The following is a 26,997-nucleotide window of genomic DNA, read 5'->3' as shown; positions in this document are numbered from 1 at the left end:
TAATTGAATTATTATTTAATGAAATTTCTTTTCTTCTGCATCTTTGGATAGGTAAAGAACTAACAAAGTTTTTGTTGCGAATACCTGAGAAGTGTTGTCAAACAAGAAAAAAAATAGATATTCTTACATTCACAAGTGTGATTTGAGTACTTTCTAGAAAGTTATGGCTTATTGTGGGAGAATTCTCCTGCAGCGGGGCATGAGCTGTAAACATGAGACCTTGTGATGGGAGATGTCCTTGGAGTCTCGCAGATTCCAAGGAAGCTAGGCTGTGGACTGTGAGCAACCCACGCACACCTGCAGAGGGTTGGACCTGCCGGCCCCTGGGGCAGACACAGCTCCAGGGGCCTGACCCTGCCAGCCCCCTGGGGTGGAACCACGGGCTGTTTTGATAAGGAATAACCTATCTGTGCCTTACACATAACTTTGAGCCAAACTGTACCTTCCACTTGTACCAATCTCAAACTGACTTGTGCACGCCTCTTCCAAGTAGCATATAAACTGCTCTATTGCCTCAATAAAGTGTACTGATGCATAGCAAGCTGCTGAGTCAACTCTTCAGTGCCCCGATCTCACCTCTTGCCAGCCTCCGGACCCCGACAGCTTATTTCTGCTTTTTTCACTCTCTAAAGATAAATAATACAATTCTATTTCATAGAGGAGATAGGTTTTTTATTAAACATGTTTTCTTTTCTTTCTAACAGACATAAGTTCTTAAAAATAACTCAATGGCATAGCATATAAACACATTAGGGGAGAAGGTTTACGTGGTTTTATGACACAGTAATCATTAAATGACTCAGTCAAAAGACTGTGAATTCTGATGGATCAAAAATGTTGAATAATTCCTTGTAAGATATCCACGTAAAAAAATTGTTTATGTTCATAGCAAAATCATAAGTAGTTTGTTGGATTAAAGTGTCTTTTTTTTTTTAATGTTATGTCTTATGGATTGATTCTCTTCAATGAAATGTTCTACCTATAGAAACTCAAACCATGTTTGGTAGAACAAAGCAAGAAAGAATGAACTAATATAAGAAAAACAGTAACAAACCCAATATCAGCATAGTTACTTTATGAAATTGTTTCAGATAGTAATGTTTGTTTGTTTTTTTTTCCTCAGCATTTGTGATTGAGTTATTTATCTATATCTCTAAGACACCAAAACACAATGAAAACAGTAATGATATACTACAGGAATATGGCCAGTTGCACAAATTAGTCTGTAAGATTTAAAAACAGGCAGCTCTTTACCTGTGAGTAGCACTTGCTTGTTTTATGACTCAGGCCATGCTGTTTCACCTCTGTGACTGGTAAAATCATGGAACAGATTCCCCTGGAAACTCTGCTATGACACATGAAACATGAGATGATGGCTGGAACCCAACACGGCTTTGTCAAGGGCTGGTTGCTCCTGACTAATTTTTAGCTTTCTGTGATGGGGTAATAGTGTTGAAGGCCAATGGAAGAGCAACTGATGTTTTCTGTTTGGACTTGTGCAAAACATTTGGCACTGTCCCACATGACACCCTGGTCTCCAAATAGGAAAGAAGTATATTTGATGGGTGGACCATTTGGTGACTAAGGAATTGGCTTGATGATCACATTCAAAACTAACAGCAAATGGGTTGCTGTCCAAGTGGACTCAAGTGATGGTGATGTTCTTCAGGGGTCAGTTCTGGTGCTGTTTAACATCTTTGTCAGCAACCTGAACAGTGAAATGGACCACATCCTCAGCAAGTTAGACACCAAGCTGTGTATTCTGTTTGACACATTGTAGGTAAGGGATGCCATCTAGAAGGATCTTGTTAGGTTTGAGACATGAGCCAACACCAACCACATGAAATAAATGGAATTAAGTGCAAGGTCCTGCACCTGGCTCAGAGCAATCACAAAAACAAATGCTGTCTGGGGAGAGAATGGATAGAGAGCAGTCTTGAGGATCAGAACATGGGACTGCTGATTGATGAGGAGCTTGTCATGAGCTGGCAATGTGTGTCTTCAGTGTAGAAAGTCAGCTGTATTCTAGGCTGCATCAAAAGAAGCATGACCAGCAGGACAAAGAAGGTGATCTCTGCTCTGCTCTTGTGAGATGCCAGCTGGAGTACTGTGTCCAGCTCTTGAGCCTGCAACACAAGAAGAACATGAAATTATTAGAGCAGGTCCATGGCCATGGATGATCAGAAGACTGGAGCATCTGTCTTGTAAGGACAGACTGAGAGAGTGACAGATTGAGAGGGTTAGGGTTGTTCAGCCTGGAGATGACAAAGCTCCAGGGAGACCTTGCCGCCTTTCAGTATTTGTAGCAATGTACAAGATAGCTGTAGAGTGTCTTTTTCACAAAGGTGTGTAGTGATAGGATGAAAGGTAATGACTTCAGACTGAAAGAAGTCAGATTTAAATTAAACATTAGGAAGAAATTCTTCACAACAAGGATAGTGAGGCACTGGAACAGGTTGCCCAAAGAAGTTATGGAGGCTTCAATCCTAAAAGTGTTCAAAGACAGATTGAGCAATATGATCTAGAAAGAGGTTTCCCTTCATATAACAGGTGATTTGTAGTAGATGATCTTTAAGGTTCTTTCCATTCTAAACCATACTATGATTCTACAGTTCTGTGACTTATGTCACCATTGAGATATATGATCCTTTCCTATTCTACAATATGTCAAATAATTTTTATGTTAGCACAGCTGATACTAAATTGAAAAATCTATTAAGTATAATGAAAGATAAGATTCAAATTAACATATATCAGCTGATCAGGAAAGAAGAAACCTTCTATTAATATGTAGGAATGCTATGTTTTTCATAAAAGAAAAGTGATTAATGACATCTCCACTAAATTCATCATTATTCAATAAAATCTAATTAAAATTTTATTAAATTATGATGCAGTCAATTAGTAGGAACAAATTTTTAAAAAAAAAATCACCTTATTCACAATTTTGTGTTTTCCTTGAAAGAACTGACTGAAGGTACTTCAGTTTATCACTGTGCAGTTCCAGTCTTTATTTGAACATATAAATACATCCAGAACACTGAAAAAAATGTAATGTGCCAAAATTATGTGTAAATAAATGAGTAAGATTGATTCTGGACCACCATTGAGCTTGTTGCTGCTTTGTGCCATGCTTTTTCTGCAAACAGGATAAGGTAATTAGGCATTTTGTACTATGTTTATCTGATTATGTGCAGTAAACTCTATTCCTACCTCACTTTTTTCGTGTCTCAATCCTGAGGTTTTGTGTATTACATTTCCCTTCTCTGCAGTGTTGGTGAAATAGCCCAGTTGACCCACTAGTTCTGTTTGACTGATTCATTTTGATTTGAACCATTACAATTGTTTTCTGCATAATCAAGAATTTCAGTATATGTTTGTGGCTAAAATACTGAACTATAAGAAAGGATTTAACTTAAAACATTAAGAGATGCATTTTCTAAAGAAAGACTCTCAAATGTAATCTTTCTGACTCAGCAAAATCCGAAGGGATGTATTTTACCCAAATGGAGTTTCAGGGAGTACGAACTTTCAAGGTTTCTTCTTCAAAGAAGGAGAGAAAATCATGAAAATATCCAGTGGTCAGGATCTGAAACTAGACCAGTAGGTTGAGTGTTTACATGTACATAAACCTGCATATAAGTTGACAATACGAGCAACTATGAATTTAATCTATATGGTCAATTTTTAATTTAATTGATTGAATATTTTTCTTGAAATAAATGCTCTTTTTCAAACAAGAATTGATTCAGGGAGTTTATATAACCTCTGGCACACAGAGGTCAAACAAGGAAAGTATGTTTTCCCCTTTCTCATCTTTTAATCTATGAATCTTATAAGAAGATGCCATGTAGTGACGCTTGAAGTAGTGATACCTATGGGGCAGATAAACCCTGCAAATTCTCAGAGGCAAACATTTGCCAGCTGATCAAACTTCTTAATGCTGACTCCATAAGAATAGCTTCAGAAGAAGCAATTTGTTTGCCAGCTTCAGTTCTTAGAGGGCTTTGGCCTTCTTTGTTGCCTTCCTACAAGCCATGACTACTTCTCTATAGCTCTCCCAAGTGACCTATCCCTTCTTCCACGAGTTTTAAGTTTCTTTCTTCCCTGAGATTTCCTTCAGGAACTCCTTATTCAACCATTCAGGTCTTCTAGCACATCTACCTGATTTTTTACTCTGAGGAATACATCTAATTTGGGCTTGGAGGATGTGGTCTTTAAAAACTAACCAACTTTGTTGGGCTCCTTTACCCTCTAGAGCCTTAGCCCATGGGATTTCTGTAAGCATGTCCCTGTCTCAACAGCCTGATCTCCTTTTATGATCAGGTTACCCGCCTGGTGAATGTGGGGAAGGCTGTGGATGTAGTCTACCTGGACTTCAGCAAAGTCTTTGACACTGTCTGCCACAACAAGCTCCTAGCCAAGCTGGCAGCTCGTAGCTTAGATTCACTCTGTGCTGGGTCAAGAAGTGGCTGGATGGCAGAGTCCAGAAAGTGGTGGTGAATGGTGCCACATCCAGTTGGCAGCCAGTCACTAGTGGTGTTTCCCAAGGATCAGTGCTGGGCCCAGTCCTGTTCAATATCTTTATTGGCCAAGCTAGGAGCAGGTGTTGATCTGTTGGAGGGTAGGAGAGCCCTGCAGAGGGACCTGGACAGGCTGGATGGGTGGGCAGAGGCCAATGGGATGAGATTTAACAAGGCCAAGTGCAGGGTTCTGCACTTTGGCCACAACAACCCCAAGCAGCACTACAGGCTGGGGACTGAGTGGCTGGAGAGCAGCCAGGAAGAAAGGGACCTGGGGGTACTGGTAGATAGTAGGCTGAAGATGAGGCAGCAGTGTGCCCAGGTGGCCAAGAGAGCCAATGGCATCCTGGCCTGCATCAGGAACAGTGTGGCCAGTAGGATGAGGGAGGTTATTCTTCCCCTGTACTCAACACTGGCCAGGCCACATCTTGAGTACTGTGTCCAGTTCTGGGCTCCTCAATTCAGGAGAGATGTTGAGGTGCTGGAACATGGCCAGAGAAGGGCAACAAAGCTGGTGAAGGGCCTGGAACACAAACCCTATGAGGAGAGGCTGAGGGAGCCGGGGTTGTTTAGCCTGGAGAAGAGGAGGCTCAGGGGTGACCTCATTGCTGTCTACAACTACCTAGAGGGAGGCTGTAGCCAGGTGGGAGTTGGTGTCTTCTGCCAGGCAACTGGCAGTAGAAGAAGGGGACACAGTCTCAACCTGTGTCAGGGGAAGTATAGGCTGGATGTTAGGAGGAAGTTCTTGATAGAGAGAGTGATTTGCCATTGGAATGGGCTGAGCAGGGAGGTGGTGGAGTCACCGTCCCCGAAGGTGTTCAAGAAAAGACTGGATGAGGCATTTAGTGCCATGGTCTAGTTGACTGGATAGGGCTGGGTGATAGGTTGGACAGGATGACCTTGGAGGTCTCTTCCAACCTGTTTGATTCTATGATTCTATGATTCTGAAGAGCACAAAGTTAGCTCTGCAGACATCCAGGGTTGCAATTCTACTTGTTGCTCTGATTCTACCCTGTGGAATACTAAACTCCACCATGTCGTGATCACTGTCCCCAAGGCTGTTCCTGACCTTAATATCCTCAACCAGTCCCATTTATTAGTTAATACAAGGTCCAGCAGTGCACCTCTCCTTGTTGGCTCCTCCACTACTTGCATCAATAAGTTGTTGTTGATACACTGTGAGAGCCTTTTGGACTGTCTGTGCCTGGCTGTGTGATCTTCCCAACAAATATCAGGGTGACTGAAATCTCCCATGAGTACCAAGAAGTTAGCTCTAGAGGCTACCTCCAGCTGTCTGTAGAAGGCCTCATCAACATCTTCCTTTTTGTCTGGTGGTCTATAATAGACACCTACAACAATTTCATCTCTTTTTTCACATCCCCTAATTCTTACCCACAAGTTTTCAACCTGTTCTGCCCCCTGCCTTGGGTAGTACTCGGCACATTTTAGTTGCTCTTGCACATAGAGGGCAACTCCCCCACCTTGTCTTGCTGGCCTATCCTTCCTGAACAGTACATAGCCATCCATGGCAACATTCCAGTCGTGGGAGCTGTCCCACCATGTTTCAGTGATGGCAATTATATCATAGTTATTCAGCCTAACACAGATCTTCAGTTCCTCCTGCTTATTCCCTATGCTCTGTGCATTGGCGTATAAGCATTTCAGGGAGTGAGTTAGTCCATTAGCTTCCACTCTTGCTGTCCTGCCATTCCCAGCCCCTTCCATGGCCTCCAACCTGGCAGTGAGCTCTGCATATGCTGATTTCTCATTGCTTGATCTCTGTGGTCCGTCTCTGCAAGATTCAAAGAGTTCTTGTGAGTCCCCATTGTGTTGCAGGGTAACAGGCTGAAGGCTTTTGTTAGCCTCCCTCCCTGATATGCCATATTTTGCCTCTTCTCCAGCACACAACTCATTGTTACCTACCTTCCCTGAGCTACCAGTGGAGGTGACACATGGCCCCACAATTGTCTCAGACTTGCTTGTAGTAAGCCTGGCTTCCACCCTCCCCCTGCTTCCAACCTAGTTTAAAGCATGATTAATGATCCCAGCCAACCCCTGAGATATAAACTTCCTTCCACTTGGAGAGAGATGCACTCCATCTGCTGCCAGTGGACCTGGTGTCATGTCAGGGGGGGAGCATGGTCAGTCAAAGAAGCCAAAATCCTGCTGAAGGCACCAGTCTCAAAGGCAAGCGTTGAGCAGGTGAGGTCTCCTCATTCTCTCTGGGTTAGTCACTTCAACAGGGAGGGTAGAAGAGAATATTACCTGCGCTCCCACTCCTTTGACCACTTGACCTAAGGCCCTGAAGTCTATAGCCTATAATTTTTTTATTCCAAGGTCATCATACCCTCCAGTCTGTCCATGGCTCTGCAGCCTTTATACACATCAATTATGCCTTCCAGCTTTGTATACTGTCAGCAAACTTGCTAAGAAGATGCTCTGAGTAGTGCAGATCAGATAGGCTAATACAATTTAGAATGAACATACTTTCTAGATTATTTCTACATTATTAACCTTTACATTACTACTACTGCACATTTATAACATGATCACAGTGACATTCCCATGAAATTCAAAGATCGTATTGATGTACCAGAGTCCAAAAACTGCCTTTTACAGAGAACAGCATTCTCTGCTTCAATGTCCCTCAGTACCTTTTAGGTGTTTCACTAAATCCCTCCAACAGGGAGAATTCACAAAGACTACGATTGCTCTGAGAACACATCTAGCACTTCCACAGTAACAGTACTGTGTCTTAGCAATGTCAATCAGGTGGTATTTTACATGTCATGTTGATTAGAGATTTGGTTTGTTTGAGGCAGGGGGAAGGCTAGACAAAAAAAATGTTCACAAAAAATAGTGTTTAGCAATCTAAGATCTTTATTTTCTCTGTCTCAGAACTCAGTATCCCAGCTGCAGTTTCACACTGAAAGAATGAATGATGTGACACTTAGAGATATTAAAAAAGGACTGATATGAATAACAAATTAGTTTCAGATTCGATTAAAAACTTGGAGAGTACTATAATTTGAAATTACACAATTTCTATGAGAGGTATTTTTATTTTCTTTGCAACATCAAAATGTCTGCTTTATCTTTTTCATTTTGCAATTTCAATCTGGTAAGTGCAGCTGATGTGTGGGAAAAAAATAGTTTTTGCTTCTCTATTATTTAAAACAAACAGGTTGTTTTGGTTGGTTGATTGGTTGGGTTTTTTGGGGTTTTTTTTAGGGGAGAGGGAGTTGGTTTATCTTGCTTTTTTTTTTTTTCACTCTTAGGATGGCTGCAGTTCTGCTACACAGATAAAGTGTTAAATAATATTAATTTTCTATCTACATGGTACTTAACAGTTTCAGTTCAAACTAAATAGGAGATTGTCAGCCAAGCATTGTAAAAGAAAAACTGTTTTCCCATCTCATAAGATACTTTGTAATATACTTTTGCTTATCTGTATTTAGCTAGCTTCATTGATACATAAGCTTGACATTCATTAATCACACAGTTTTATAGCTAAGGAAAAGAACAACTAGGTAAGAGAAGGCAAGAAATTAAGAGACGAAGCATAAAATTTCCTATTCTTGCCCTCCTCTTATGACTCTATCCTGGTTTACAAATAACATTGAAATACTTTCTTGAAGCTGATTGTGGCATTATTCTACTGGACTATTACAGCCACTACTGTCTCTCTTCTTATTGCTAGTAATATTTTACCAATTTTGTATAAATTACTAGTATTAAATTTCCTATTGTGTTTGAACTACTAATAACATAAAGGCCATTGTTCTTCAAATAGCTGTTGTATGCTTGAGTCATAACTGTGGTGAAGTTTGCTCTGTGGTTGTTTCAAGCAGAACAGTTGTGAAGTAAGGCTTAAATTTGATCACAATATGCAAGGCCGCTGCCTTCTGCAAAGAGAACTTTTTTTTTGAGGAGCCCATCAAGCAGAATAGAAGAACAAGGTTCAGGGTTACGCTTTCTTTCTCTCAGCCTTGGCCCATCTGTTCACAGCTCTTCCCTATCATGTGAAAGTTGTCCCGATGGCTGCTCTAATTTGTGATGGCCAACATTATTCCCAAGTGGTGAGTGTTGCAGAAGACAGTTGTCAGAATGTGTATAAATATTCTTCCATGCTGTTTTTTTAAGTGTGGGATTTTCTGTGTGAGATTGAACCCTGATTAAAATAGTGCTATAAACGTCAGGAGGTATGTTGAGTAATTTTACTTCACTGGTTTGTGAACCAGGCCTCTATATACACTGTATCATCAAGTTAGACTTTGCAGAAAAGAAATTTTAAAATCTTCCCTCATCTCCAGAAAACCCAACAAACTAAAAGAGAGAGTGCCTGGACCAAAACTCATAGTTGTACATAGCATTTGGGTCCATATCACATCATTACCAGGAAGACATGCAATGCATTTTTCAATTATCTAGGAAAGTACTGAATGCCTTATTTGATTTAGAAAGCACTGTACCTTAATAAAGAAATACAAATACATTTGTAAGAATTCAGCAATGATAACAAGGTACTTCTAGTAAAATACCATAAATGTAGATTATGTTCTTATTAGAAGAGGGTATTACTAGGGATTTTACATAACCTTTTTAATAAGCAGGAACATAATCTAACAAATTAGGATTAAAGGTCATCTTAAAGAAAAATCAATGCAATAAAATATTCATATACAATCTTTCAACTTTTTTATTTTACTTTATTATTGTTATTAAAATTGTCTCAGCATTGGATTTATTGCGTAACTAAGAATTTTGTGAATTTCTACACTGACATCATCTCCTTTTTTTTAACATTCAAATTTTAATTTCTTTCACAGCAATTACTAAGAACATATCTCCTTCATGATATCTGGCTGTGGTGAAATGGAGTTTAGGGGAATTTGTGGGGAAAAACATGAGAGGCCGATTTGCAAAAAAGATTAAATGATTTATTACTAACATACGATAAATCCCCTTCCCCAAACTTATCTATAACTATCCCACATAGATTCTTGGTTCGCGGTTGCAGATTAAAATAGAAAATTGCTAAAATGAAGAGAGTCTGTGATTTTAAAAGAGTTCATTTGAGTCTTGAGAGATTTTCAGTCTCTAAATAAAGAGTTTGTTGGTTACTCACTGTCCAAAAGCAGTTCAGCAGGGTTTCGAAGTATTATGAATTTCAGGGCATTATCTGAGCCTCCTGCAGGTTCAGACTGAGCTGGGCCCTGGCTTCCAAGGCTTACGGTGATCGGGCGTTGCTGAGTTTGTGCCGATCTGGCCATAATTCTTAATGCTGTGGTGTGAATGCCGAGCGATACATATGCAGGCAGGGTGTCATTCAGAAGGAGAACAGGGTTGAGAGCGAGAGGGTCTCGAAGTGCAGAGGGTTGCAGAGGAAGAGGTAGGATAGGTTAGGGTAGGGTAGCAGCTCGATTATGGTAAGTGCACCATTTTTATAGTGTTTCAAGAGAAGTGTGTTTTGCCAGTTCATGCGATTTTACGTTAATTTTAAAATTATAATTAATTCATACAATTGGACAATTTTTACCATAAACAACCTACAGGACCACCCAGGGGTCAGCCCCTAACAGGTGTCCAGCAAGCTATGGGAACCAAGGTCTTTCGGCTCAAAACAAAGCTAATGTTTACCTTTTACCCCTCTAAAGGAGAAATCTTCTCAGGGGCCCTGTAGCTCATGCAGGCAGATAGGAATATTGGTTTTGGTTTTTGCGATGGTTTGGCTTCATGTGAGCCACGACCCTGTGCAGAAATGAGGCCTGCTAAAGGGCTCTTCTACCTTCCATGACACTGGCAAAACTTCACTGGGCTACAAAAATAACTAGACTCTTTTCCTTGGTTTGTGAGAAACATATCTAAAAACTGTCATAGTTTATGCTAGGTAATATAGATATACTACTTCATGCAAAACTGCTACATTGTTTACTTCCTAAAAAAATACCTCAGGCCTTCAGACCTTCTTTAGATTAAGATGCCAGACATTTATTTCCCATCAATTGGGTTTTGGTTGTCAGAACGGGGCATGTTAATTAGTTTTGCTGAATAATTTTATTGTCTCTCCAAGAACCTGCACTTTTTAGTTATAGACTAAACAGGTTCTCTGGAGGACAGACTCTGAACTTTTCAGATATAACCTAGACATGGACACTTTACTTACTTGGTTGTAAAACTTATACTGGCAACATTGCTTAACACTCTATCTATCTCTTAATCATAATTTTTCATTTTGCTGACCAGGAACCTTTTGGAATTCAGCATCCTTCAATGTAGAGACATCCTACCTTCACTTCCCTACCTTCCATGGAGAGCTAAGTGCTGATGTCTCGTTTTTCTTTAAAACTACTGCTTCTTCAGGAGTGTTTTTAGAAAACCTGGGAATTCAAGACTTTATAAGGATAGAGTTATACTGTAAGTAACATGACTGAAGACTGTTGTTGTCATTGTTATTGCTATTGTTATTTTTACTGCTTTTAGTTTGACTTAATTAGAATTAACTTAAAGAAGAATATTTTTAAATGCTCTTTAACTTTATTACTGTTACTACCACCATTGCTAGCTTTATGATTCCCTCAAAAATCCCATCACTAAAACTGTACAAATATGCATTCAAAGATAATTTGTGTCCCAGAGAACTCTTAATTGAAGAACACAGCAGTCAGTCTCTGTCTGCTCAAACTGCTCCTGTTTTACTTGCTTGCTTGCTTCACCCCTGACACCAAATTCTCTCTCCAGATTTTTAGGCAAGGAGTTACAGGTGGCTGATGGCAGATTCTACCAATCACAATATCTGACTCAAACATTCTATGGCATAGTATCCTAGCCTAGTCACGCTTTCACAAAATTACTTTTAAAGTGCTTTTAAAGTTATTTATTTTTATTTGTACATATTCAAATGTGGCCAGTAGGATGAGGGAGGTTATTCTTCCCCTGTACTCAACACTGGCCAGGCCACATCATAGAATCATAGAATCATAGAATCAACCAGGTTGGAAGAGACCTCCAAGATCATCGAGTCCAACCTATCACCCAGCCCTAGCCAGTCAACTAGACCATGGCAATGAGTGCCTCATCCAGTCTTTTCTTGAACACCTCCAGGGACGGTGCCTCCACCACCTCCCTGGGCAGCCCATTCCAATGGGAAATCACTCTCTCTGTGAAAAACTTCTTCCTAACATCCAGCCTATACCTACCCTGGCACAACTTGAGACTGTGTCCCCTTGTTCTATTGCTGGTTACCTGGGAGAAGAGGCCAACCCCCACCTGGCTACAATGTCCCTTCAGGTAGTTGTAGACAGTAATAAGATCACCCCTGAGCCTCCTCTTCTCCAGGCTAAACAGGCCCAGTTCCCTCAACCTCTCCTCATAGGATTTGTGCTCCAGGCCCCTCACCAGCTTCGTTGCCCTTCTCTGGACATGTTCCAGTACCTCAACATCTTTCTTGAATTGAGGGGCCCAGAACTGGACACAGTACTCAAGGTGTGGCCTGACCAGTGCTGAGTACAGGGGAAGAATAACCTCTCTTGTCCTACTGGCCACACTGTTCCTGATGCAGGCCAGGATGCCATTGGCTCTCTTGGCCACCTGGGCACACTGCTGGCTCATCTTCAGCTTGCTATCTATCAGTACCCCCAGGTCCCTTTCCTCCTGGCTGCTTTCCAGCCACTCAGTCCCCAGCCTATAGCGCTGCTTGGGGTTATTGTGGCCGAAGTGCAGAACCCTGCACTTGGCCTTGTTAAATCTCATCCCATTGGCCTCTGCCCACCCATCCAGCCTGTCCAGGTCCCTCTGCAGGGCTCTCCTACCTTCCAACAGATCAACACCTGCTCCTAGCTTGGTGTCATCTGCAAACTTACTGATGCTGGACTCAATGCCCTCGTCCAGATCATCAATAAAGATATTGAACAGGACTGGGCCCAGCACTGATCCTTGGGGAACACCACTTGTGACTGGCTGCCAACTGGATGTGGCACCATTCACCACCACTCTCTGAGCTCTGCCATCCAGCCAGTTCTTGATCCAGCACAGAGTGAATCTGTCCAAACCATGAGCTGCCAGCTTTGCTAGGAGCTTCTTGTACATCTTGAGTACTGTGTCCAGTTCTGGGCTCCTCAATTCAGGAGAGATGTTGAGGTGCTGGAACATGGCCAGAGAAGGGCAACAAAGCTGGTGAAGGGCCTGGAACACAAACCCTATGAGGAGAGGCTGAGGGAGCCGGGGTTGTTTAGCCTGGAGAAGAGGAGGCTCAGGGGTGACCTCATTGCTGTCTACAACTACCTAGAGGGAGGCTGTAGCCAGGTGGGAGTTGGTGTCTTCTGCCAGGCAACTGGCAGTAGAAGAAGGGGACACAGTCTCAACCTGTGTCAGGGGAAGTATAGGCTGGATGTTAGGAGGAAGTTCTTGATAGAGAGAGTGATTTGCCATTGGAATGGGCTGAGCAGGGAGGTGGTGGAGTCACCGTCCCCGAAGGTGTTCAAGAAAAGACTGGATGAGGCATTTAGTGCCATGGTCTAGTTGACTGGATAGGGCTGGGTGATAGGTTGGACAGGATGACCTTGGAGGTCTCTTCCAACTTGTTTGATTCTATGATTTTCACATGTGAATAATTTTTCATTACACAAGAGGAAATTAAACCCCTCATTAAATTCGGTGAGATGACTAATGCAGAACGCATTATCTTAGTTAACTCAATGTTTTATTCTTACTTTGTTCATTATTAAAAGGAAGAATATGTAAAAGGGTAAGGATGAATTATTGTTATAAAAACTCTTGAATTTGTTTAAAACAGTGCATCGGTTATAGGCTACCCAAAAGTGTCTCAGAGTTCTTAAAATGTCTTTAAGAATTTAAGAAGTGTTTAAGGCCTCTTTACTGGGGCCTTCTAGCACCATAATGGGACCTACAAAAAATCTGGGAAAGGACTTTTCCACAAGGATTTATGATAAGGTGCAAGGGAATGGATTTAAACTTGAAGACAGTAGATTTAGAGTAGATATTACTAAGAAATTCTTTACAGTAACAGTGGTAAGACACTGAAGCAGGTTGCCCAGAGAGATCATGGATACCCCCTCATTGGAAGTGTTCAAGGCCAGTTTGGATTAGGCTTTGAGCAGTGCGGTCTAGTGAAATGTGTTCCTGTCAATAGTAAGAGGGTTGGAAATAGATGATTTTTAAGGCCCCTTCCAACCCAACCAGTTCTATGATCTATGAGTTTTACCTTGGTATTTTGCAGTTGGCTTTTGATGTGGTATTGGGTTTTTGTTTGTTTGGTTTGGGTTTTGGTTTTTTTTTGTTGGTTTTTTTTTTTGGTTGGTTGATTTTGGTTTTTTTGTGGTTCTGGGGGATTTTTTATTTTGGTTTGTTGTTTGGTTTGGTTTTGGGAGGTTGGTTTTTTTTTTTTTTTTGTTGTGTTTTGTTTGTTAGTTTTTTTTGGGTTTTATTTTAGTTTTTGTGGGTTTTGTTTTTTATTTTCCACAAAACCTCTGTGTTATCACACATATTTCCCAATGAAGAGCACAAATAAAAACACACATAAAATATATTTCACATAATGTAATTATAGAATATGTTTTAATGCTTAATAAATTTAGTTCATTATCTCAAAATGTAGTTCTGTATTTGAAAGACAGTCCATTATGCCATCAGTTTTGCCATGTTTATCAAGAATATAAACTGTCTTCTGTTAAAGTTCTGTGAAAAGATATAAACACCATAGCATTATAATCTCATTGACACAGTGTTATGCAATTCAGAAAATGTTCTACATCAGAACTTTGGTAGAGAATTTCTGATGCTACTGTGTGATATTTTTGTGTGATAAATGATTTTGTATATTCAAAATAAACAGGTAAATAATGAAAGCATTAAAGGAGTTCCTCTGAGAACAAGATATATTCAGATAGTTGCAGAAGGCCATATCCATTTCTTCAGAATAATACTATGCAGATAAACTCACATCACTTGTCCCATCCATTCATAAACATCAAAACTACTGTATACTTATGCTTTCTCATGTGACTTGTGACTACTGAGTATGACAGGAAATGAAAGGCTTGTACAGTCAGTATATTTGACATTTAAACAACAAAAACACCACAAAAAACCCCAACAAAACCCAGTTTATGTCATTATTGTATAGCATAAAGAGATATTCCTTCACTTCCAGAAACACCTTAAACAGACAGATGTGTTATTTTTGTGTGTGTGTGTTTATCATAGTCAGGACTGTTTATAGTACAGCTAACATTTTGTGTTTGTGCTGAGAAAAATATTTATCAGAACTGAGCAACATACACACATCCATCACAAGTATCTTTCTTTCTCAAAGAAAAAAAAACAAACAAAAAAACTCAAACAACCAAACCCACAAAAAAAAATCACCTTGAGCATTTCATATTGCACAAGATCATTTAGATTTTTCTCATCATTGAGCATTTCATGTTGCACAAGATCATTTAGATTTTTCTCATCATATACGCTTTTATAATAGATGTGAGTGTAAATCACCAATGCACACTTGATGTTCTATTAATTGTTCCACATAAATCAACATAATCCTTAGATCTGTGCAATAATAAATAGCAATAATCAAAATGTCACGTGTAAATTTTTAAGATGAGGCTGTGTTGGAAATGATTTAAAACTCATTATGTTATTAACATTTGCCGTCTCATATTTCTGAACACAGTGATTTCTCTTAGGATTTCATTAACTGCTCTCAAGATTTATATCTAATTCTTTTACTTAGAATGTAATGAACATTAGATTTTCAGGTCTAATGTTGCCAAAGCAAAAGTGTCAGATCAAGAATCTTTACAAGAAATGCGAAGTTTAGTCCTGGCTGTTTGTTTTTATGAATTTGTAAACACTGCAGCACATTGGTATATAACATTTTAGAAAAATATTCTGAAGATGAAGGCATGTTTTCTAACTGCATTTTAAAACACAGAGGAAATTAACTTTCTTGAAAAAAATACTTGATCTCTTTGAGTCTCTTTACAGAAATTTATTTTTTAAAAATTAAGGGAAAAAAAAAAAAAGATCTTTGAATTTTAAGTTCCGATACTGTTCTAGAAATAGTGGTCGAAAGCAACAAGCCCGATTCAGCTCTGGAATGTACATTCTGTTAAATATTTACATAATCACAAGTTGTGTTCTTTAGCTGAAAGACTTATACCTATTTTTTTGTTGAGTCTCACTGAAACATTATTTGCTGCTTAAAAGCAATGAGTTAAGCAGAAATTTGAAATGGGTTTGGAACACTATGGTGTATTAATTTAGAGAGGTATATGCACTTGCTTTGGAAATTGTTCTGAAGAGTCCAATATGCAACTGTTCTTGGCTTTCTTCTGCCTGTATTCACAGCTTGTCCCTGATGGGTGGAATTTAGTTGTTTTCTTTAAGGAAACATCTCGGTTGTTGCATTCAGCTATAGCATATTACCTGATAATCACTTCTCATTTCTGCAATCTGTAAGGTTCTCAAGGACTGCATTCCATGATGACTGCATTTCTGTATTTTAGCCACAGTTAGCCACTGACCACTCTCCATAATTAACATCAACTGCACTTTTATCTTTCCTAGTCTATGTTTGAATACATTAGGGCCACAAGAGTCCCTGTGATGTTTGATTTTTTTTTTAAGTAACATCAAGATAGGTTGGAACCACAAAGTATTTTTGTACCACAGGAGAACTCCTGGATATTGCACTCTATGTTTCCCAGAAAATGACAGTGGTTTTTGCTTTGGACTTTCCTAGCTAGGGTCAGTCAACTTAGAACCAGCTTAGAATTCAGTCAGCATCTCTCTCTATCTCCTGTATCATACCTTTCAGAGAATTTCACCACTGTGCTTATAAATGCCATATATCTTTTAAATTTGTAATGTTGTTGTTTTTAGTAGAATGATTTAAAATATTATGAAATGTTAACTGATTATTGTTGTCACTTTTTCTGATGTCAATCTTTAGACACATTGACAAATTTCCTTATCATCACTCTTGCTATCTAGGCTTTCATCCTTGAAACTTCTGGGACTATTTCCCTTTTTTAAAGATAATATAACTTTTTTAGAGATATTATATTAACTATTTCCGTGATTGTTTCCAAATCTTTATTACTTTATTATTTCCTTTAAAATCTAATCACTAATATTATTTTCATCATTCAGATCACACAATTCTGTTATGCTGTTTAGCAGGTACTTTTAACGAGCTCAAAGCAGAACTCGTGCTTTCAGCCACCACTTAACAGGATCTGAAGGATTAAAAGGCTTCCTTTTAGAAGATAACATTCAGCACAAATTCTTTACCCAACAGCACGGAATTTCTATTGCTTTTGTTCTCCAATGGTGTATTTGTTTTGTATTTTATCCCTACTTAAAGAAAGACTAAGCTCTTAACAAATGAAACAAATATATCCTAAAATTCATTTTACTGAGAATCTCAGTTTAGACTTCAGTGATTTCTTGTTATTGTATAAAACACTACTGATACTTAAGCAGGAAATAGACTTTTTGCAAAGAGTCATCCTGTTTAAAAAGATACTGCACATTATGCCTTTATTTCATCTGGAAAATTAAATATTTTTTATATTTGCCATTTTACTTTTCTCTCTCTGGTTCAGGATTTTTTTTTTTTAATAAAAAAACGGATTCAAAGTTTTAAGGATTTCAGCTGTGTGGCATTACTCAGTCTAAAGGGTGTCCAAAGTGAATTTATCTTATTAGAACTCTAATATATTATTGAATATGAATATATTTAATTAATATATTAAATATCTTAATTATTTATTAATTAAGATATTTAATATCTTAATTAATATATAAAAATAGAAAATAAGATTAAAATATTTCATTGACATTGTTTTTATTAATTCATTGAATTAATCTTTCAGTATGTGTTTGAAACATGTTTATTTTTCTTTACTACTTCTAATTATTGTATTTTTACCTCAGAGTCCAATGACAAAAAAAAGAAACTATTTTTCTTGGCTTCATGCAATCTTCTCAAATGTCTATTCTTCAATCACAAATATTTGAAATTTGCAGATCTAGTTTTTAGCATATTCTTCATCTTATTATTTTTGCCTGAAATGATTCAGGCAAAAATGATTTTCTGAGTGAACTGTAAGCCCTTGTAATAAATGTCTCAATTTAGTTCACTCTATACATAGTCTTATAAACTACACCAAAACTTGTGCTGTGGTGTTGTTAAAGATTTTGTGAATACTGAAGTACTATGCTTTCTATTGGTCTACAAAGAGTTTGATTTTCATATTGTTGACAAATCATTCATTTCACTGCCTATGAGGAATTAATCCTGGGGATAGGCCTCCTGAAGTAAACTTTTCCCCTAAAACAATCAGTTTTATCTCTTGAAATAGAAGATCAGACCTTGAAGTACTTTATTTAGCTACTTAAGGATTTTATTACCCAATTAACTTTTAAATATTTTAAGTGTCCTGTATTACTGTCTTCTTTCTAGCTCCATCTGAAGTGATTTTTTCATTTGATGTTGGAAATGGACCTAGCGAAGTCAGAGTCCAATCACCCACTTCTTTAAATGATGACCAGTGGCATTACGTGAAAGCTGAACGAAATATCAAGGAGGCATCCTTACAAGTAGATCAGCTTCCTCAAAGGTCTCATGGTGCTCTACTTGATGGACACATACGCTTGCAACTCAACAGCCAGCTTTTTGTAGGTAGGCATTCATTTAACAGAATCTCTCATAACTATCTTCATGAAAATATGAAAAGGAGAAGAAAATAAAAGGGCAAGAAAGCAAGTGGGTCTTTTGAAAACAGACCCAGACCCATGCCTGAAGAGATGAGATTTTTTTGATCTGCTGGGATGTAGCTCTGTCATGAGTTTAGAAATGTTACGTCATGGCCTATACTTACTGACAGACAGGATTTCAACCAAAGTATTTTTTTTTTGAGATTTGTTCAAAGAACAACTAAAATATTTCAATTTGCACTTTTTTTTTTCTTTGAGAGAGGGAAGTAATGTACTAATTCTGTAATTTCAAGGAAATCTTGTGTTTCTTCATCCACAGCTTCTCAGTGTGTCCAGAAAAGTTTTGAGTGTCTCATTATGTGGAGTGATTAAATGATGGGGCTTTCAGAAAACTGATCTAATAAGAGATGTTCCTGCCGTGAGATACATAGTACAAAATGAATGTATGCTTGATCTGTTGTATGTTGGGTAGGAGTTAAGGGGAATGGCATTTTGATACTATAGCTACAAAAACTGAATCACTGAGGAAAAAAAAAAAAAAAAAAAAAAGGAGAAGGAACCCTCATATGCAGTAATCAGAATTCTAACCCATGTCTCAAGAGACATAAAAGGTAAAGCTGGATACTAAAACAAATATTAAAGATTTTATATATTTATTTGAAGTGTTAAGAAAGATTCTGTAACAAAGATATACAAGATATTAGTCTTAATGGAATTAGAAGACTAATTAAAATCAGTTTCTATTCACAATAATTCACTAGAACTACTAATAAAAGATTTATGTTTATTATGCTGAAATGAATTATATTTTTATCCTCTAACTTGACTTAACATATAACTGTTACTACAGGAGTTTTAATTAGGTCAGTTGAATTTGCAGTTTCATGTGTGAAGTGAAAATAAGAAACAGTCTAATTCTGGAGGTGTTTATGGAAATATCAAGTCTAACCAGTTTTCTAATTATTTTAGCAATTATCTGGTCTCTCTACTTCTTCTAACAATTCTCTTAAATTATCCAATACTCTACTAATCCATATTGACACTTTTAACATTGGAACACATTGCCCTGGGAGGTAGTCCCTGCCCTTGGTGATGTTCAAGGTCACACTCAACAAGGCTTTGAGCAACCTGATTTAGTGAAGGATGTCCCTGCTTGCTGCAGGGAATTTGGACTAAATCACCTCTGGAGGTCACTTCCAACCCAAAACATTCTATGAATCTATGATTCAATGACAGTTGCATTTTCTGGCAATTTCTTATTAAGGAATTGGGCATTGAATAGAATTATTTGTTTTATCAAATCTATTGACAAAATCTAGTAAATGTATATATATCCATCTCAGTTTTGTGGCTGACAATTTAAAAATCATTTTGACTTAGCTACAAACAAGCTGTCTAGATGATTTTCTTCTGGTACTAGTCAGAAGTTGTCTATTGTTGTGCTTCTTCTGTTGGGGCTTTGTTGGTTTACTTTTTTTCTCTTTTCCTCCTCCAAATGAAATAGCACTGACCACAGTAGTGTACCTTGAAATCCTTTATAAGTTTTGTTGTGGAGGCAGGAATTAATGTGTGGCCAAGTCAGGAATTTTTATACAAAAATATTTATCTTATTTTCCCAAAAACCCGCTCCCAAAACTATATATATAAAGATTAATTTAGTTTAATTAGCAGATTCAGTCGCATGAGATTTATCTACAGGGATACCATCAATAATCTCACTATTTTGGAAGTCAGAAGTTGGAAAAGGCTTTAGCTATTAATTAACAGCGGTTTTCTTACTAATAAAGTTGAGCCAAAATAACTCATGATCAGGCTTCCTCGTGCGGTCTGTCTCTCTTTCTCGCTCCCTTTTCAGCGGCTGTAGGTGGATCGTTAAGAGTCGTTAAGCTCTTACAAAGGTGTCAATGGGGAAGCCGTTCTTTGAAGCTTTCTGTATTCAGCCTAGGTGAGCGAGGGGGTGGGGGGGGGGGGAGTCTCAGGCAGACACGAACGTCCAGGCAGTAACCAAGTCCAAGGCGGAACCCCCAAAGGCGGGAAGACCCCCAGTTTATACCCTCACTAGACAAAGGGCAGAGTTATCACTCCTTAGGCGCGAAAGCGCACAGCCAATCCCAGTCATATCCCAGTGCGGGAGCTGCACGGGGCACTCCTTGTGTGGGCAGGACCCCTTTGCTCAGCCCCTTCATGCCTGCGTGGCAGGCGAGGGCGGGGGGGACCAGGCAGCTTTCCCCCTCCCATTCAAGCCAAGGAGAGAGAGGGATTTGGGGGTACACAGGACTTCCAGGACAAGTTTACACATTAATTTTGAAATAATTTGGCACACAATTGATAAAAAGTTACATTTAATTTCATTTAGACAATCCAGTGTTTTTAAATTATTAAATGACAAATGACAGTGATTCTTTTGAATTATTTGTATCATGCATTTGCTGAATGTAATTTGTGAAAGTTTCCTATGACTGCAGCATTTTTTGTGTGTGTGTGATCTGTCTCTCAACTGCAGTGTTGTTATGTGGATAAACATTATATCTAGTCCATTTTCTGTTTAGCTAAACCACTTTGGACAATGTATCTAACTGCCATCTATTTATAAGATATTTTCATCCATTTAATTTAATATAATTTTCTTAGTGGAGGGGGAAATGAGACTTACTGTTTCACTACTTCCACTATCTGCTGGTACAGACCCAACCTTGTCTGTTCAAGCCAGTGAAAGCATGCAGAGAAATATTAAATACAAAATGACCTAAAAACATTATCAGTGTCACTTTTCACTTAACTGTCATCTCATATAAATAGCACCGGCCATAGTCACCCATCAAAGAGTTACTAACATATTAGAACTGTGACATTTTCAGGCCAAAACACACTCTCTTTACTTCTTAGATGTCTATATTTCCAAAGAAAGCAGAAGACAAAAAACTAACTAAAACCTAAACTTGCCACCGAAATGCTCAACTTAACAGAGATAACACAAAATCTTCATATTGTCAGGTGATTTTATGCCGTCATATCTGTAAATAACAACCACTATGTAAATAAAAAAGATGAAAATGGATGATAATAAGAAACCATTTAACAAACAGTTAATTGGAAATGCATAATAATTATATCTGCCTGTACTTTTAAAATGAGAATAAATGACAGGAAATACTGGAATAAGATATTTAGCAAAAGACAGCTTCTCTTCCCTCCTTGGAACAAGAAAACCATCTAATACCCTAATGTTGCTCCTTGATGAGTTAATAGAAATGCACATCATTTCTTGGTATCTTACTGTGAAAAATTTTTGTTTGCCATTAAAATCTTCAAGTCTGTGCTGTAAGTACTTGACAAAAAAGAAATCAGTTACACTTTTACAGCTATTTAAATAAATCTTCAGATGCAGAGGCTGCAAATTCATAACAGAGGATTCAGGGACAGTAAAACATAAATCAATTATTGTAGTTTTTTGTAATTATTATTTTTAAACTCATATGAATTTATTTCAGGTGGGACAGCATCCAGACAAAAAGGATTTTTGGGATGCATTCGTTCATTACAGTTGAATGGAATAGCTCTTGACCTAGAAGAGAGAGCAAAGATAACACCAGGCGTTGAACCAGGCTGTCCTGGACATTGTAGCAGCTACGGTAACCTGTGTCACAATGGTGGAAAATGTAGAGAGAAATACAGTGGGTTCTCATGTGACTGCACTTTCTCTGCCTATACTGGGCCATTCTGTAAAAAAGGCAAGCATGTCCTTCAGCTTTATCAATTAATGAAAACAGAACCATATGGTCCAGAACAAAAATTTTACAGACCTTTAAGGATGTATTAAAATACTTGCAAAAGGTTTATGTATTTTCCCTCTATAGTTCCTCTTATATTTCTTTTCCACTTAATCACAGTAGCTAAGAATACATCTTATTTTGTTGTTTGGCATGAAGAAAATAAATAATTAAATAATAGTTTTAGTCTTTTTTTGCATTATATTTTAAAACAGATTTTTTCTTTTTTCTTTCAGAGATCTCTGCTTATTTTGGGACTGGTACTTCTGTAACATACAATTTTCAGGAATATTACACCTTATCTAAAAACTCCAGCTCTCATGCTTCATCATTTTATGCTGACATGACACTAAACAGAGAGGTAATTACATTTGCATTTCGAACAACAAGGACACCAAGCTTACTGCTTTACATCAACTCCTTCTACAAGGAATACCTGTCAGTCATTCTCACGAAAAATGGTGAGTGTTCAGATAGGCTACCTGGAAACACCAATGACCATCACAGCTGCCATCTCAGTTTCACTCTGATTTCCAGACCTGAATCACTAGCTAGGCATTGTATTGTGTTGCTTGAAAGATATACATATATTCCAGATGCATCAATCAATGTTTTCCACACAGAAAACATTTCATCTGTTGTTATTCTAACTTTTACTCCTGCTTTTCTTATTACAGTGGAAAAAAATACTTATTCCTAGAAATCCTTGGGCGATGAAGTAAAATAGTGCAATTTTTTTTGTTTGTTTAATGTTTTGAGATTAAACCCAAAATGCATTTGATCTGTCTGCTATTCATATGACTTACTAATTGTAATGATAAAATATTAACTAAACTACTTTTTGAAAGGGCATTAGTGGTGTGAATTTAATAATATTTTATGAATTATGAATATTGCTTTCTGTATTAATAATTTTTATTATAATATTTAGACTTTTGGGACAATTCCCAGAGATTCTTTGTATTTTCAGTCAACAGGAAGTAGTTGCACACAGAATTAACATTTTAAACAATCAGAACTTGGAAAAATGGAAATAGGAAAAATTCTAACTATGCTTATGGAGTCTTAGCATTAACTCCAGCGTATGTACCCACGATGCTTTGTGTCTCTAAGTCTCCTGTACGAGGACACTTCCAAAACTTATGATAATGATCCCCGGGGTAAAATACAAAATATTCCAGGCAGAGGGAAGGAGAAAAGAACTGAGATGCTGCTGCTGAGCTAGGGAAGGCTGCATACAAGTGGCTGTGCGATTCCCAGTTAACAAGCTGTGAATGGGGTGCTGCTCCCAGTGGAGGGTCAGTGCATAAAGGTACGACTTCTAAATCAACTCCCATTAAATATATAATTTTGAAAATGGAACTGGCCAATAGGCACTAGCATAATTGTTCTGGCCAATGAATTCAAAGTTCTGTGCCTTGTGTGACCATATAGGCACATTAAGGGGCAGCACAAGACACTTGACACATGGTGTTAACCCCTAGCACTCAAGGCTTTGCTGGGAAAAACTCTTATTGTTTGCTTATCTAACTCCATTCCTGGACCCGTAACAAAGTTTAAAATGACCTGGCAGGATTTATGCCCTACGAGGACAATTAGCCATTTTCCAAAATAATCACAGGTTATTTCATTCAACTAATTTTGCAAGCCAAATATGTATCTACACAAATACACATATATATCTCTGAAAGTACACATAACTCATGTTTCCATTTTTATTTGTTGTCATTTCTTCAATGTCTAGATAACTATTTTTTTTAAATTAAAGAACTTCACAGACTGAACTGAATCTTTGGGTTTATCAAAAACAGTTGGAGTGGTTCTGTGCTCAAATATACTCCAGTGCTTTCCTGGGTATAGATTTGAACGTGGAATAATTGTAGTGTCCTCGCCACACCCCCATCATAAGAGTTTTACTTTGAAAGTCACACTGATAATGAGCTATTAGACTGAATTTTTCTTAGCTGAATTATTGTGGTGGTTTGGGTGTTACCCACCCTCCCACACTTTGGAAAATCACCCAGACTAGACTCAACAGCTCTGGAAATTGAATAAAGCTTTGTATTTACAGCATAGCACAATATACAAGCAGATATTTACAATATATACAGTTATATACAGAAATATACAAGGTAAAAGGTAATACAAAAAAACAAGACCTGTCCCAGAAACCGGAGTCCCAGGAAGGACTCTCAATCACCCTTCCACTTATCTCCCACCCCTATACCTTACCTAAAACATTATCTTATGCCCAAGATTGGAGGGTCACCCAGGGGGTTAGGAAGCAGATGGATTACTCACACAGATGGCAGATTAGGTTAGAGAGAGAAGTCTAGGCCACAAATTCCAGAGAGTGACTGTGTTATTTATACTTATAGTCTTGTTCTTATACATCTCAGCAAGCCTATGAGTGAAGTAGACATCACCATTGTTTCCCTCTCACAGCCTGTAATCTAATTCTTCTCAAGAAAACATTCTAGCTGGGTTCAAAGTAGCATAATTATACAAGTACTTAGTAAAGTTTCTGAACAAACTGTAACTCAGTGTTCAGATTTGTAACAGTTTATGGCTATCTTCACTGCTACAGCACAGACATCCATCCAACATTAATATTCTCTTCCTCTTTTCTCATTTCTCTTTTATGTCAAATTCTGGTAGTTAATTCCTAAAATAAATCAAACATTTGTTTTGCTTGACAATAATCTTTACATTCCTGTGAAACAGGAAGCATTTTATGTGATCTACATTTCCTGTTACATAAGTAGGGTACTATATTGCTTGTGTGATTTATCTCTGCAGGAAGTTTACAGATCAGGTATAAGCTAGATAGCCATAAAAATCCCGATGTCTTCAGCATCAATATCAAAAGCATGGCTGATGGACATCTGCAACATGTGAAGATCAACAGAGAGGAGGAAACACTCTTTGTAGAGGTAATTCAGTTGGGAAAAAAATACAAAAGTCGAAAGTACATTGTCATAAAAAGAAGATCCAAAATAAAATTAAGTGAATAGTTACAACAATTACCACCAAATAAAATGTGATTTAATATCTGAAGTAAGGCAAAGGTGGTCAGACTCATGATGCACATGTAAGGTTTACATTAGACAATCCTTTTTTTATTTTCAATTTTTATTTTCAGTTTTTCAAAAAATAATACTTCCTCATCACTTTACATGAAAATAAGTCAAATTGAATAATTGTTAAATTTTCACATTTTGTGAAATGTTTATGACTGCTGACAGTTGTTTTGGGCCTTGCTTTTTTTTTGTTGTTGTTGGGGTTTTTTTGTTTGTTTGTTTATTTCAAATGTTGTATCAAACTACAGTACAAATGTATTACCGTCTAGGTGATATATAAGACCATTTCATTTGTCTACATCAAGGAATGTGACTGCTAAAAAGCAATATATTTTCTATGGAAATTTGATTGAAATTTAGACGTACCTATTTCCTAACAGTAGATAGTAACATGTATAGAAGTATCTGTGGTTGTTTGTTTTTTTGGTTTTTTTTTTTGTTTTGTTTTGTTTTGTTTTGTTTTTAATGGATGTCAAAAGTTAATATTTTAGTACTGGAGATAAGTTTGCTATAATTATGGCTCAACAGCTTGAAGGCAAATAGTTCTAGAGGAATCCTGGGGAACAGAGCACTTATAGTATAATGTTTGGTCTCTAAGAACTTAATGTTGAATGCCTTTTCTAATAAAAAGGGACTTTTTAATCTTTTTGAAGGTTTACTATTTTTATTTATTTTATATGTGAGAAAGCAGGAATCAGCCAAAGGATCCCTCAAGGATCAGTGCTGGGCCCCATCCTCTTTATCATCTTCATAGATGATCTGGATGAGGGCATTGAGTCAGTCATCAGCAAGTTTGCAGATGACACCAAACTGGGGGCAGATGTGGCTGGGTTGGAGGGCAGAAGGGCTCTGCAGCGGGACCTTGACCACCTGGACAGATGGGCAGAGTCCAGTGGGATGGTGTTCAATAGTGCCAAGTGCTGGGTGCTGCACTTTGGCCACAACAACCCCATGCAGAGATACAGGCTGGGGTCGGAGTGGCTGGAGAGCAGCCAAACAGAAAGGGATCTGGGGGTGCTGATTGATACCCGCCTGAACATGAGCCAGCAGTGTGCCCAGGTGGCCAAGAGAGCCAATGGCATCCTGGCCTGCATCAGGAATGGTGTGGTCAGCAGGAGCAGGGAGGTCATTCGGCCCCTGTACTCTGCACTGGTCAGACCACACCTTGAGCACTGTGTTCAGTTCTGGGCCTCCCAGTTTAGGAAGGACATTGAGATGCTTGAACGTGTCCAGAGAAGTGTGACGAGGCTGGTGAGAGGCCTTGAGCACAAGCCCTATGAGGAGAGGCTGAGTGAGCTGGGATTGTTTAGCCTGGAAAAGAGGAGTCCCAGGGGAGACCTTATTGCTGTCTATAACTACCTGAGGGAAGGTTGTAGCCAGGAGGAGGTTGTTCTGTTCTCTCAGGTGGCCAGCACCAGAACAAGAGGACACACCCTCAAGCTACACCAGGGGAAATTTAGGCTCGAGGTGAGGAGAAAGCTCTTCACTGAGAGAGTCATTGGACATTGGAATGGGCTGCCCGGGGAGGTGGAGGAGTCGCCGTCCCTGGAGCTGTTCAAGGCAGGACTGGACGTGGCACTTGGTGCCATGGTCTAGCCTTGAGCTCTGTGGTAAAGGATTGGACTTGATGATCTATGGGATCTCTTTCAACCTTGGTGATACTGTGATACTGTAATATGATAAATAATGGCTTATGTGAGATGCTTAAGAAGTATCACAGCTATAATTAGTGATATGAGGAAGGTGATAGTCTAAGTTCATATTAGTGTTTATGCAATAAATATCAAATGATCCCCTCATGTCCTTTATTTTTAACCTTGTTCTTATCTGCTTTTTTAAAAACTTTACTAATAATTATCCTATTATTATACTCTGGTTTTC

General features: G+C 38.3%; 1 protein-coding gene across 1 annotated transcript in view; it reads left to right on the top strand.

Moving 5' to 3' along the window:
* CNTNAP4 (contactin associated protein family member 4) overlaps positions 1–26,997 on the top strand; it is a 396,860-nt gene that overhangs the window by 350,886 nt on the left and 18,977 nt on the right. The window contains exons 16-20 of the mRNA XM_064176535.1: positions 10,770–10,940; positions 18,013–18,231; positions 21,758–21,997; positions 22,273–22,497; positions 24,836–24,969. Of these exons, the coding sequence (XP_064032605.1) occupies positions 10,770–10,940; positions 18,013–18,231; positions 21,758–21,997; positions 22,273–22,497; positions 24,836–24,969 (989 nt within the window). The remainder of the gene's footprint in view (positions 1–10,769; positions 10,941–18,012; positions 18,232–21,757; positions 21,998–22,272; positions 22,498–24,835; positions 24,970–26,997) is intronic.

The sequence above is a fragment of the Pogoniulus pusillus genome, chromosome Z, assembly GCF_015220805.1.
Source record: "Pogoniulus pusillus isolate bPogPus1 chromosome Z, bPogPus1.pri, whole genome shotgun sequence".
NCBI lineage: Eukaryota > Metazoa > Chordata > Aves > Piciformes > Lybiidae > Pogoniulus > Pogoniulus pusillus.
Note: the sequence above shows the minus strand (reverse complement) of the source record. Positions and strands in the feature narration are given on the sequence as shown.